Source organism: Schistocerca nitens, chromosome 10 (genome assembly GCF_023898315.1).
Source record: "Schistocerca nitens isolate TAMUIC-IGC-003100 chromosome 10, iqSchNite1.1, whole genome shotgun sequence".
Classification (NCBI taxonomy): Eukaryota; Metazoa; Arthropoda; class Insecta; order Orthoptera; family Acrididae; genus Schistocerca; species Schistocerca nitens.
Genome location: NC_064623.1, coordinates 207,283,249 through 207,297,099, shown reverse-complemented (window position 1 = coordinate 207,297,099; position 13,851 = coordinate 207,283,249). Strand labels below are relative to the sequence as shown.

The 13,851-nt window shown below is 38.6% G+C and overlaps 1 protein-coding gene across 1 annotated transcript in view; it reads left to right on the top strand.

Annotated features, from left to right (window-relative positions):
• LOC126210004 (basic proline-rich protein-like) overlaps positions 1-12,734 on the top strand; it is a 152,556-nt gene extending 139,822 nt beyond the window's left edge. The window contains exons 9-10 of the mRNA XM_049939111.1: positions 4,737-4,981; positions 9,224-12,734. Of these exons, the coding sequence (XP_049795068.1) occupies positions 4,737-4,974 (238 nt within the window). The 3' untranslated portion in view covers positions 4,975-4,981; positions 9,224-12,734. The remainder of the gene's footprint in view (positions 1-4,736; positions 4,982-9,223) is intronic.
• Positions 12,735-13,851: the final 1,117 nt, after the last annotated feature.

Below are 13,851 nucleotides of genomic sequence, written 5' to 3'. Positions count from 1 at the left end.
AACACAGAAGCAAAAAGTTTTTTGTGAAACCACATTAAAAAGATGTTTGTGTTCCAGTGTGAGACTTACAATTAATAATAATTATAAAATCATGGTAAAAGCTTGTTGCCTCAAGAAGGCCACCTGGCCCAGAGGTATCCTAGGTGAGAAAGAATGTGGGAATTGTCATCATGTTACAGAGCACCTTGAAGAGGAATGTTTACGTCTTAAATTGTTGTTTTTGTGGTCTTCAGTCCAGAGACTGGTTTGATGCAGCTCCCCATGCTACTCTATCCTGTGCAAGCTTCTTCATCTCCCAGTACCTACTGCAACCTACATCCTTCTGAATCTGTTTAGTGTGTTCATCTCTTGGTCTCCCTCTACGATTTTTACCCTCCACGCTGCCCTCCAATACTAAATTGATGATCCCTTGATGCCTCAGAATATGCTCTAACAACTGATCCCTTCTTCTAGTCAAGTTTTGCCACAAATTCCTCTTCTCCCCAATCCTATTCAATACCTCCTCATTTGTTATGTGATCTACCCATCTAATCTTCAGCATTCTTCTGTAGCACCACATTTCGAAAGCTTCTATTCTCTTCTTGTCCAAACTATTTATCGTCCACGTTTCACTTCCATACATGGCTACACTCCATACAAATACTTTCAGACACGTCTTCCTGACAGTTAAATCAATACTCGATGTTAACAAATTTCTCTTCTTCAGAAATGCTTTCCTTGCCATTGCCAGTCTGCATTTTATATCCTCTCTACTTCGACCATCATCAGTTATTTCACTCCCCAAATAGGAAAACTCATTTACTACTTTAAGTGTTTCATTTCCTAATCTAATTCCTAAGTCTGACATTAGGTTATACAAATCTAAGACCGCATGCCTAATAAGGAATAGCATATTTCACGCAGAAGTAATGACGACTCATGAAAGCCCATTACAGAGACGGCCATCTTCAAAAGCAGTGTTTATTTGTATAAATGACTGTCAAATTAAATGATAGCTTTTGTAATACAACACAATGAGTGGGAGGAGGGTTGTAACTATTGTCAGATCGTGATTATCATTAGGCAGTGACTGAGCCTGCTTTCCCTCACTTACAAACTGTGAGCTTGTAATACAGGTGGCTGTGACCCAAAACGCCGACAGTGAATGTCTCACTTACCACGCTAATGCTTCATTACGTGATCAGTAACTTTGTTTATAGTCCGTGTTTTCTGCTTTGCTGTGACACTAATTTTTGACAGGAACCTGATGCACTTTTTGCAGAAATGTGTGTGAAAATCAATGTTAAAAGTCACGGTACTGTCGAAGAAAACTTAAAATGCTGGAAATGTTGTAATATGGAATTCTTAATGGTGGGATCTGGAAGCATTGTATTGAGAGAATAAGACTTCTGTTGGGACTGACAAAAATTAATGTAAGATGTGGGAACTTAAAAATGGGGTTTTGCTGTATCTGTCCACCTAATTAGCTGAGTGATCTGTGCAGCTGACCACCGTGCAGAGAACCTGGGTTCGATTTCCAATACTGCCAGGGATTTTTCTGTGGTGGGAGGACAGGAATGGGGTGCAGTCAGCCTCCCGAGGCAAGTGGAGTAACTACAGCCAAGTAGTGGCTCCAGGTCTTGGAAACTGTGGCAGCTCCCGGTCTTGGAAACTGACCCCACACCTCACCATAAGCAGAGCATGTCACGGCTCTCGGCTGGTAACAGTGGGCTTACCAGAGACCGTGGACGTAGTTAATGTTACATTATGTTTCATGTTCTTTAAATATCGTATCATTTTAATCTTCCATTTAGTTTGTATATTTAAGCAATAAGTCAATGATACAATTTAAGCTCTCACATTGGTGTATGTGTCATGAGCCTGAAAGAATATTATCAGTATTGCTGCTATGTACTCATTTTTCTTGTTCTTCAGTGCACAGGGAGTAACTGTTACAAATGTTTTCAACCCAGTATTACTTACGTAACTTACCTGAAATAACTGCCAGAGGAATAACGGATGACAGTGTCAGTGAAGTGGGAAGTTTATGATGGTGTCTCCCTCATAATGAAATGATTAATGATAATTAAATTTCATTTCACATATTGATTTTCTGTATTAGGCCCCATCCTCACTGGGGCAAGGATGATATTTTTGTTGCTTTGTAATAAAATTAATTAATACATAATTTTTTGACATTTGTTGCCAGTGGAGAATTTCAGCAACTTAGGTGCCCTGAAGAGGACTGCTACAAAGACATTAGAAACATCGGGTTTAATAATGGTTCTAGGTTTGAAATGTCAAGGGCTAATGTCAAAAAATATTTTATTCACATTGATGTTGGCCATGGAAGCTTTTACACTTAAATCTTGTATAGGTTTTCCACACTTGCCTTACATCGCATAAAGTGACAACAGGGATGGTACATTGTACAGCCAATTTGTCCACCCTTAGATTTTAGCTCAAACCAGTTGCTGCAGTCGTTGTGTTGTAGGCTTATCAGCATTTCACATTTTGCCGATTGCCTGCTGAAGAGAGGGCAGTCTGTGGTTTTCCTGAGAGCTCGTCTTGCGTGTTGGACGATGAAATAAAAAAACATAAAATGTCTTCTGATATTATGGGTCACGACCGAGCTAGTAGAAAAATTGTTGTCGAGCAGCACTGTTTCTTCATTGAGCCTGTGCTAGTGAAGCAACTTCTAAATACACTGCTTGACTAAAGAGTAAGGCATTCAGAAGACATTTTCAGATGTCAGTGTAATGTTGTACACGTACACACTTTCGGTGAGTTTGTAAATGATGGAAGTTGCAATTATCTGTGACACTCAGAACAGCTGCCAGAATGCATTAATGTTGTTATTGGACCTGATAGGGTATACAAGGGGTACGAACACTGTCAGATGTTGACTGATCGCCATGAAGGACACAGAGATGCTGCTTACTCATGTGAGACAGTATTATTACAGTCTGACAGAGACTGAAAGGGACCTCATTGTGGGTTTTCATGTGGCCAGCTGGTTGATGGTGCAATACCCAGGTTTCTTGGATATTCAGAGGTGACCGAGGTCTGATGTTAGAGTGCATGGCAACATAACAGCAAGCATAATCGTTGTCAAGATTCCGGTTGACCACCACAAAGATTGCAGTGTTATGCACTGTACACATCAAAATCCCTTCACATCTACGGTAGCCAACCGAAAACGAGTAATGGACTCCCTCTGACATTCTGTATCATCGTGCAGTGTTAGTCAGATGTTAACAGCAGCCAGACCAGGAAATTGCTGACCCATCCACAACACAAAATGGCTTCATTTGCAGTTGTACCGTGACTGGGAAGTGTAGCCTGCTGATCCGTGGTGTTAGTTGTGTTCAGTGGTGAATCACTGTTATTCTGTACCCTTGATGACCGTCAGTGGCAACTAAGACACCTACCTGAGGAGAAGTTGCCTTCTTCAAATGTTTTGGAGAGGCAGAGAGGTGGTGTCATGGTGACATGAGGTAATGGCTGGTAGTGTCAGCACAGTGGAACATCATGAACATCCTGCATCCTCATGTGTCATGTACGAATATTGGGGTGCCATTTTTCAACAGGACAACATTCATCCACACATGAGATGTGTCTGTAAACTGTCTATGTGATATTGAAGTACTCTCATGGCCAGAAAGTTCCACACAGATGCCCCCAATAAAACGAGTGTGGGACCAGCTGATATGTCAAGACGAATTACAACAGTCGTGGGACTGTGTGGCTCAGGAGAGGATGCAATGTATTTATGACACTCATCCCAACCAAATCAGTGCACGGATCCAGGCCAGACGGCATGCAACATCATACTGTTAATTAGCCTCTTACTGGCAAGTTCTTTGGAAATTTTACTCGATTTTATAACAGTTGAAATACCCGCTCAATCCATGAAGATTTGTTTCATTTCCCCCTCTCCTTCTGGGTGCATCGCTTTTTTGACTGGTCGGTGTATTTTCCATTTTACAGTCCTTAGGACATAGAAGATTGAAAAGAAAGGGCAGGTCACTCTTGACCCCTCAATGTGAGGGTCCTTTCTTTTGTGAGGTTGAGGTTGGACAAAGATGAAGGGGGCAGCCATTGATGGAGAGAGGATGAGGGGTCAAAGATAGTACATTGGTGAACACTGCCAGTTTCAGTCCAGAGACAGAGAGGACAATCTGAGGAGTAAATATTGATTAGAGGACAGAAATGACTAGTGCAATTAAGAACAAGGAAAAATATCACATAGTTCATTTCTGTTCCTGTAATCCATCTTTACTTCTCACACTGACCTTATCATGTGTGGACTGAAGCTGTCATGTTGCTTGTCTGTGTACTATCGTTGATCCCGTATTCATATGACACCTCCTGTTTGATTGTTGTCACCCCTCTTTCACAGAACAGAATCGTTCCTCTTATACCAGGGTATGAGTGACTTTCCTTCTTTTTTAATGGTCCCCAAGCTGTTCTTCTCCCCCATCCCTGAGGAAGGCACCAAACATTCCATGTACTTCTATATGTTTTTATTGGCAGTACTTAATATTTCACCTCCTGAAGGTAAGTTCTGGCCCGGCAAAAAGTCTCAAAAATTCTTTTAACATAAGTATTCATAATCTGTCTTGGAAAGCCTCTGACCAAATATCTGTTAGTAATTAATTTTTGGATCTGTAACTCCACGATTTTTTCCGTACATACCCTCACGTGGTAAATCGACTCTGCTGCATTTTTGCTCACCTAACACGTTCAATCGGCAGGTACCGGAAGGTGGCCCGACGCCAGGACGAGGGAGTGCGTGAGCCCCCTCTGGTGGTGCCGCCACCTGAGGACAACCCACGCAGTCGCTTCCAGCCGCCGCCTTCGGTCTCATCGGAGCTGGTCTTCTACTGCCGCCGAGTCTACGACTTCCGACAGAAGCGAATCCTCAGCTCGAGGGTGTCGGGTGGGAGCCGTTATGCCCGGCAGCTCAACAGGAACCGCTCCCGCCTCATGTAGCCGGCAGGTGAGCGACTGCAAGCTGCTGTCGCGGTCTAGAAAATAAAGATGGGAGGAGATGTGCTTAAAAAGGGCTGTTCAGACAAAAACCAGCATTTGAGCTTCCCCTGCTACATAGGAATGACCCAGTAAATACTAATTTATGCCATATCCAAATGTGTAGTGGATGTGCTTTGGGTATTATAAAGTTTGTTAAGCAAAAGGGAAGTAAAATATTTTGTTGCAGTCATCATAATGGTCCCAAGCTGTTAACACTTTCTGGATTCTGTGAGCAATAACTTAGTTCTTCTTCTCCATCTTCTTCTTAATTTTCATTAATTGATAAAAATACACTGTTGATTTTTCACAGGTAAAAGTTGTTATTTTTCATGTAGAGCTATATGTTACACTTATGTTATTTTAGCTCCAGATCTGCCACGATTGACAGAGATATTTATATAATTTGAGGATTTTTAACAAGATCCAAGGCAACAGCAGTCCTAACTCATTTATAAAGCCAATGTGTAGGTTGGAACCTTTATGCCCAAATGTACCATTGTACATAGAGTCTTTGCAAGTATGTAAAGCGGACATTGCTCAGAGACTATTTTTATCACATTCATTTTACAAAGTGTTGACATGGATACGGGTCAAGGTAGCCACTGACATCTGGTCATAAAATAGGCACGTCACATTGCTACTGTATTATCTTACTGTGGTATGTGGTCTGAATATTATGCAACCCTTAGTTTAAAACTATTGAGTATCAGGTCTATTTTATGTACCCATCCATACAAAAAAGACAATTTGGCAATATTTAAAAAAAATAATTGCATCGGATCTGCTGATTGGATTGTGGCAAATTTAGTACCATTTTAAAGCTGCACACCTTAACCTTATTACATTGTGACAGAAACTTCATTGAAATATATGGGTTTGAGTTACAGAAGTCACTTAGGTGATTTAAGAATTTAGAAAAGTCATCAGTATTCACCAGTATCTGCCTAGGTGTTGTGTTCACAGGCAGAGGTGAGTAAGTATCAAATTCACTCCAGTCACTGTTTCTTGGATATGACGCAGCCATTGAATTTGACCCAACAGCTTCAACATCATTCTCGTGTACATCTGAAGACAAGTTGTTATTGATCTCATTCACTAAGGAGAATATCACATTATATGAAACGACATACATACTAACAGAATAAATACATTCAGCAGAAATGTGCATTGTGCACGATTACGAGCAGTGATAAATTGTTGCAAATTAGTGAATATATACCTTCAAATGCACCACTGTATTCACAATCGTCTGAATCACTCTGTAGATTATCCAGAGTGTCAGTATCGTTAATCAAATCCGTGGTTTCTGCATCTGATAAACCTCAATGAAACATTATTGCAAATCAAACAGTGATGTAAGGAACTTGAGATTGTAAAGATGGGTTTTTAACACGAATTACGGGCTGTAAACAATACTGCTATGCCATGCTGGACACTTTTTGTTACTAAACACCTGTAAAACATTTAACACTGACTAAATGTGTTTGAGTAACATTGCAGTGTTTTGCTGCATTAAATGTATCAGCCTGTAAAATTTATGGGCCTGGTGATTTTTATGTGACTCCTGGCCCAAAAATCTTATGGGTTTGGTGCTTAAAGAACGTTAATGAGATGTGGTTGCAAAATACTGTTAAAACGTATTTACAGAAGAATGGAAAAATTGGGTAAGATTGGTTTGGATTCTGGAGAATGTAGGAACATATGAGACAATACTGACTCTAGAACTTGTCTTAGAAGACATGCCTACGGAATGTTGACTAGAATGCACTTTTCGATATTCTTTAAGTAGCGTGGGTTAAATGTAGGAAGCACAGGTTACTGACAATTTTTACAGAAACCAAACTGCAGTTGTAAGAGATGAAGGACGTGAAAGGGAAGCAGTATATGAGAAGGGAGTGAGACAGGGTTGTAGCCTATATAATGTTATTGAATCTGCACACTGAACAAGCTGTAAAAGAAACCAGTGAGAAACTCAGAAAGTGAATTAAAGTTCAGGGAGAATAAATAAAAACATGGAGGTTAACTGATGACATTATAATTCTCAGAGAGATAGCAAGGGACTTGAAAGAGCAGTTGCGTGTATAGTTTCTTGAATAGAGGTTATAAGATTGTTATAAAGTAAAATAAAGGCAATGAGGTACAGCAATTCAATTCAGGTGATGTTGAGAAAATTAGATCAGGAAATGAAACGCTATAGCAGTAGATGGGTTTTGTGAATTGAATAGAAAATAACTGATGATGTTCAAAGTACAAGTAGAGAGAGTACATTAAACATGATCAAGATCGGCAACAGCAGGGAAAGCATTTCTGAAAAAGGAAGTTTGGATGCATAGTTAAGTGTTAGACTTTCTTTTCTGAAGGTATTTATTTGGAGCATAGTCTTTTACAGAGGTGAAACGTGGAGAATAAAACAGTCCATACAAGAATACGCTAGCAGTGTTCAAAATATGGTGCTACAAAAGAATACTGAAGATTAGATGCGTAGATCAGGTAACTGATGATACAATGTACAGTTGCATTAGAGAGCAGAAAAATTTATGGCAAAACTTGACTAAAAGAAGGGATAGATAGAAAGGACATCTTTCGCGAGGCACCAAGAAATTGTTTTGTTATGGAGAAAGGTGTGTATGTGGGCCGGGGGAGGGGGGGGGGAGGGTGAATAGTAGTGGGAGACAAGGCTTGAATAAGATAAGCAGGTTCAAGTGGGTGGAGGTTGCAGTAAATATGGAGATGTGAAGTTGAGTGCATAGAATTGATCTGGGTGAACAACTGCATCAGTCTAATCTCCAGAGTGAAGACAACAACATCTAACAGGTAAACCCTAAGTTAATATGACAATAAAAGGTACTGTAAATAATTTATGAGTAAAAGAGACCACTCACCAACTAATAGAAGTGAATATACTACAAAAAAAAAGGGACTGAAAACTTGCTAGCTTTTGGATAAATCATTCAGTGAGCTAGAGAAAAAAACACACACACACACCTGTGCAACTGCCTTGTGCCACTGAACACACAATTGTGTTTATCCAGCACAATGTAGCTGCACTTTGTTTGTGTGTTTGTTTTCTGGTTTTTACTCCTAAATTATTTGTACGAGAACTTTCCTTACCCTGTTAACCCTTTCCCTGCATTTTGTGCTGAGGCTGCTTTTGTTATGGATATACTGCTTGCCAAATGCATGTGCCTGTGCTGAGAGATGGCATTCTGGCCAATATGAAATGCTTATCATACAATTTTTTGAAAACTGTTTGTTGAAAAAATTTGATTTTTGCACCTGTTACAGTTCGATATCTTCACTTGATAAAGGACTGAATTTCTTGCCGTTATATGCCATAGTTACTGTGCTGCATTAAATGAAGTAAAACACTGTACGAAATTTTAAAAATTTTGCGGAGATAAAAATGCATTGCATAAAAATTGTATATGATTGATTTTAGCTCATACATTGCAGTGAATGAAATGTAGGTAAGATATCGAAATTTTATTTAAAACTGAGTCCAGGAAGGAATCTCATTTCATTTTCAAGTTACTGGGTTTTATATCTGAAGGAATGTAGCGTGCGATGTGCCTGTTCATGTCATTGCCTATCGCGAATTGTGTGGTCATAACAATTGTCATATCTCATAAATTATTTGAGATATCAAAATGAGGTTCTCTGCAAACGGTAGCACACAATGACGCACATATGTTGTATGATAAATACTCGAAACTTTCTTGTTCACTAATACCTGGAAGTAACGTGTCCACAGTGGTGAGAGGTCAGCAAATCAGGATGCTTTCAGACTTCTGTAGCAGTGCAGGAAAATCCAATTGGCACATGTATACACATTCACAACACCCGGAGAAAGGTGTAGCAGGATGTGTATACACACCCGTTGCACCAAAGGGGTTCATAACAAATATTGTTTTGGGGTAACAAGACATTAACTAATTGTTATCTTATAGTTTGGCATGGCTAACAATGTAATTCCCACATGAATAAACATTTAGTAATCTCACATAAATCATTAATGTAAACAAGATATTTTTGCCGTAAGATTTTTTTATGTTTCTGTTTCCAATACTGATGGAAACTTTTGAAATGTGAGCGGGTTTTGTCAGTTGTTACATGCCTGTCTTGGATGTGCCAGTAAAGGAACAATACACTACCTTGCCTTCTGCAGGTCATTGGCACGTTTCTTAATAGTGTCTCTCTTCTTTCTTTGCAGGCTTTGGCTCGTCCTGCCTCACAAGCTGGTGCCTACTGTGCTGCAATCCAACTGAGATGTGTGATGACTTCTCAGCTTACCCATGACAGTGTCCCATGCGTTCAGTGAACAGAGTCGAGTGGTGAAGAGGAAACTGTGGACCAGGGACGGGAGTGAATGGCAGCTGTGCATCTGATCTTCTGCGTGCCCCTCGTGTGTCAGTGTCTGGGGCGAGTGGGACACGTGTGTTTATATGTATGCCGTGTATATGTATGTACTGAAATGAGAATGAGTACGGTCTCATACGTGGTAACTTAGAACTGCTTTATTACAGAGTTGATTTGTAGATCGCCAATATTTGTGTCAAATATTTTGCATTGAAATGCCACATTGTTTTGTTGTAATCATTTCTCAACTGGTTAGATTTATGTATGAGAACAGGATGTTTTCTTCATTTAGTTAACATCTATTCTACTCTTAATTCAGTTGCTTATTGCATTGTTAATTACCAGGAAGAGGAGTATTTCCTGGTGTGTCAAACTGATGATTTCTGTTTGGCCCCTCTCATTAGAAGAAAGAGTATTTTGAAGCACGTGGAGATTCAGGTGCTATGTATTGTTTTAAAGTTGATTATAATTAATTGGTGATCGACATGAAGTAATTTTTTTTTTAGTTCCCTGTATGTCGTTTTTATATTACGGAGTGATGTTATCATATTGCTTTTTTATTTTGAGATGAAATTGAGTGAAGTATGTTAAAAATGTAATGACCAGAGTACTGGGAAGGCACAGAACACCAAACATTTTCTTTGTGTCACCCAAATATTGGAAATGTTACTTTTTTTTGCTAGAAGGAATTTTCATTATTCTGTCTGTTAGCTAAGTGAATGAACTGGCTGGAATTCAGAGGAAAAGTTGTGCCATTGTGTACATGGGTACCATAGGAACTTACTGATGTTAATATAGTTTTTGCCATTTACATACACATAAAATCAAAAATGCTTTTGTGGTACATATTTTTATAGCAAGCCTAATTCATAAAGGAATATTGGGTACAGCAGCTACTCTTTCTAGTCCTTCTTTTATCAAAAAATTCCTCATAGTTAGAACCAAAGAGCTCGTAAAATGAGGATATTTAATGAAATAACAAATAATGGGTTATCAAGGTAGAGTACCCTGTATCGGTAACTTTTTTTAAATTTGTATTATTTTTTTTATGAAAGATTTGTAGTTTGCCCCACATCTTTCTTAGTATATTCAAGAAATTCCCACTATTTCCTTCTCAAGTGCTGTTGTTGCATAGAAGCTTACCAGCAGAATTAGGAATTGGAATCCTGTCTATTCCTATTTCCCCCCCTACATTGTTGAAATGATCGCAGCCTCTGTACTCTGTATGATTGTCGTTTTAAAGCAGATGTAGGAACTGACTCCAAACCTGCGTGTGTCAGAAGCCTTAAATGGAGAAACAATAATGAGGTCACACGTCATAAACTGGAAATTGTTTCAAATCACCCGAGAATCACTCGGAGAAGAAGCTACAACAGAACATTTAAAAAACATGAGAGCATTTGTTTTACTGTGCATTGAGTAATGAACACAAGAGAATGCTCACAATCCTAGAATTTGTACTATAATATTGTAAAGAGAGTAGAGTACTATATTATTAATATAGAACAGAAAGAGATATATCTATATATATAAATAAATAATATATATTTAATTTAAAAAAGTGAAAAATTGATATTTATAAAAAAATGTGGTTTGTGTGGTTTCAGAGTTAGGGAATCTTTACATTTTGCGAAAACTTGAGCTTTTCTGGCAAAAAAAAAAAAATTATTAAATATTATGTTTCCTTCATTTTGTTGGCTCTGTAACAGGTTTCTTTTGTTGTGCTCGGCTGTTTGTCATGTCTCCAATATGCTGTGCATTACTACAGTACGTGATAATATATTATTTGTTATGTATCAATCGGTCTTGTCGTGACTGGTTTCTGACAGCCCAGCTAAATTGTAAAACTTGTTCAGCAACCTCACATAAGGTGGTGATGTCTTGTATGTTAAGTGCTTTGTTGAAGATGTGGTGGTATTACAAGCTGTAATAATTTCCCACCATTTACCGGTGGTAATTGTGTCTGCTGTTGCCTGTGATCAATTAACTCAGTTTGTTGGTGTGTAATGCACACAACAGACCAAATGGTGAGAATTGAGGCAGTATGCTTATTGCAACATCACACCAGATTGATTTCATTAAACACAAATTGCTGCTTTGGGAGCAGTAAAGGGGTGTAGGTGTTTGGAGATAAGGAGACGACAGCTGTGGAGCTTGCTGGACACAGTAATTGACATATACATATGCTATAACACTGTTGTGGAAATATAAAGTAGCGATTTTAGTAACTAAAAATTTTTTGAACAAAACTTGTCCAGAATGATTACTTTTGTAAAAGCCACTCTGGCTTTTCCTATGTCTGATGTTCCCACCTGCCCATCCCTATATCCCGTTTTCTTCATTAAGTGATGCAGCATTCTTGCAGGTGAACAGAATGGGAACAGTACTCATTCAGGCTTATTGGAAGCAAATGCTGCATTGGTTACTTCTTATGTACTGATTTTACTCTGACTGCTATGTGGGCTTAACTTAGTTTTCCATTGAGACAGTCTTGTGTTATTTCAGTTACTGTACCAGATTTATTTTTTTAGCCACGAGTGGAAGCTGGCAGTTGTAAATTGTATTTTTTACGTCTGCTTCTGTATGAAATGTGGAGAACTTCACAACTGATTGTATGCAGAGGCAATGTCACTGGCTGCTAACCCTGTTCAGAGGGATTTTCCCATCACCTTGCTTGTGGAATAATAGAGTGCACATTCTGTGCCATCACAAACTGATGTGAATTGTCGTGCACAAATGAAAGTCATCTATGATCTGTTTTGTCTGTCAGACTGAGAGATTCAGAAATTTGGAGCGACGCGATACACATTCTCGTAAAATGTTTGCTATTTGTGGCACAGTATTTTGTACATCATCACTTTGCTGTACCTGTGCATATGGAAACACGATTAGATCATCTCCATGTGCAGAAAATTACAAATAAAATTAGATTTGTTCAGAGAATGATGCGGGAGCTGCTATGTGATGTATAAACATTGATAATGACAAGTGTCTTGGAAAACCAGTGCCACTGTCTTTTAATACAATCAGGTGTCACAGTTTTGGATTTAGTGTCAGACACAATCACAACTACGAAACCCTTGCGGCAAGTGTTTAGTGCGTTAGCTCACATTTAGTGTGTTGGGTTGTGTTGCCTTCAGTAGGTGCCTTTGCATGTCACAAAAGAGAGCAAAGTGAGTGAATAAAATTTTTTGAGAGGATGGACATAAGAATGAAAAAAATGCTGATCTATAATCACTGACAGCAGAATGAATCATAAAAGTACGCAGAATGATTGTCCTTTTTTGTCATATTTATCAGAAACAAAATATTGCAATTATATTGTCTGTTTTCAATTGTCAGAGAATAAATGTGTGATAAGTCTCCTTACAGCTGTATCTTCTTTCCTCAAGGTGTTCCCATCACGCTTGTGCTTCACTGCTGCCAGATTACACACGCAGAGTACAAGCCCAATATAATGCAGTTGCCGAGTGACGTGCTTTACCCCCACGTTATTTAGTAACTGCAGTATATCGAGAGCAAGCTGTGGAATGATGAAATACACGTGAACAGTTTTGAAAAGCACACAATGCAGTGTTGTATTGTACTATATTTTGCACAGTATTCAACTTTAAAGAAAATTACAGTTAAAAAAATTATGAAATACAGCAGTTTGACACACTTCACTCAAACACTGACCAAAGAGTGACACTACAGGAATTCCAAATAAAATACTGGATTGCACTACAAAAGCATGCTACAAAATACCGATTGAACACAGCACTGTCTGCAAGCTACTGTAGGTTCTATTTTTCACTGCTTTACAGAAGTCAGTCACCTCGTTTTGGTGAGTAATTTCATGCAGTCTCTTTTGTGTGTACTGCTTTTTGTTAATCAGATACAACTACTGAATATGGTTTTGGTTCACTTTGTCATTCCATTACATAAACACTTTGCTTTTATTCTCCAGAATTTCACATGCGTTAGGAACACTGTATTAAAAACCATTTATAAAGACATTCTTCAAGTTCACTGGTTTTTGCTGTGTTATCTATCATCTTTCTTCTGTTTATTCCCCATGTCATTTTTATCTATGTTTACAAAACTTATAAGTTTATTGCCACTGTTCCTTCAGGTATACCACATTCACATACTAAACTTGTTTTCCTATCTGGGCGACACAAGCACACAGGAATCTAGACTGTGAATGAATAATGGATAGTATTCTTTATGGCTGCGCTCATATTGTTTATTGTCTAGCATTGTTATGTAGTAGCTGTTGAATACATCACAATGTTAACTGTGAGTCATGTATTCAGTTTTTTATTCAGTGACAGTCCTGAGACAGTGATGATCAGAAAATTCTCAGGTTTGAGCCTAATTACCTCAATCCTTTTTGGTTATTGCATGCATGTCTTAAATGTTGCAGGGGTGAGTGTTACTATAGGAATGCCGTGTGCAGATTGTGGTAAGATTTTTACACCATGTCATATCCAAATCGAC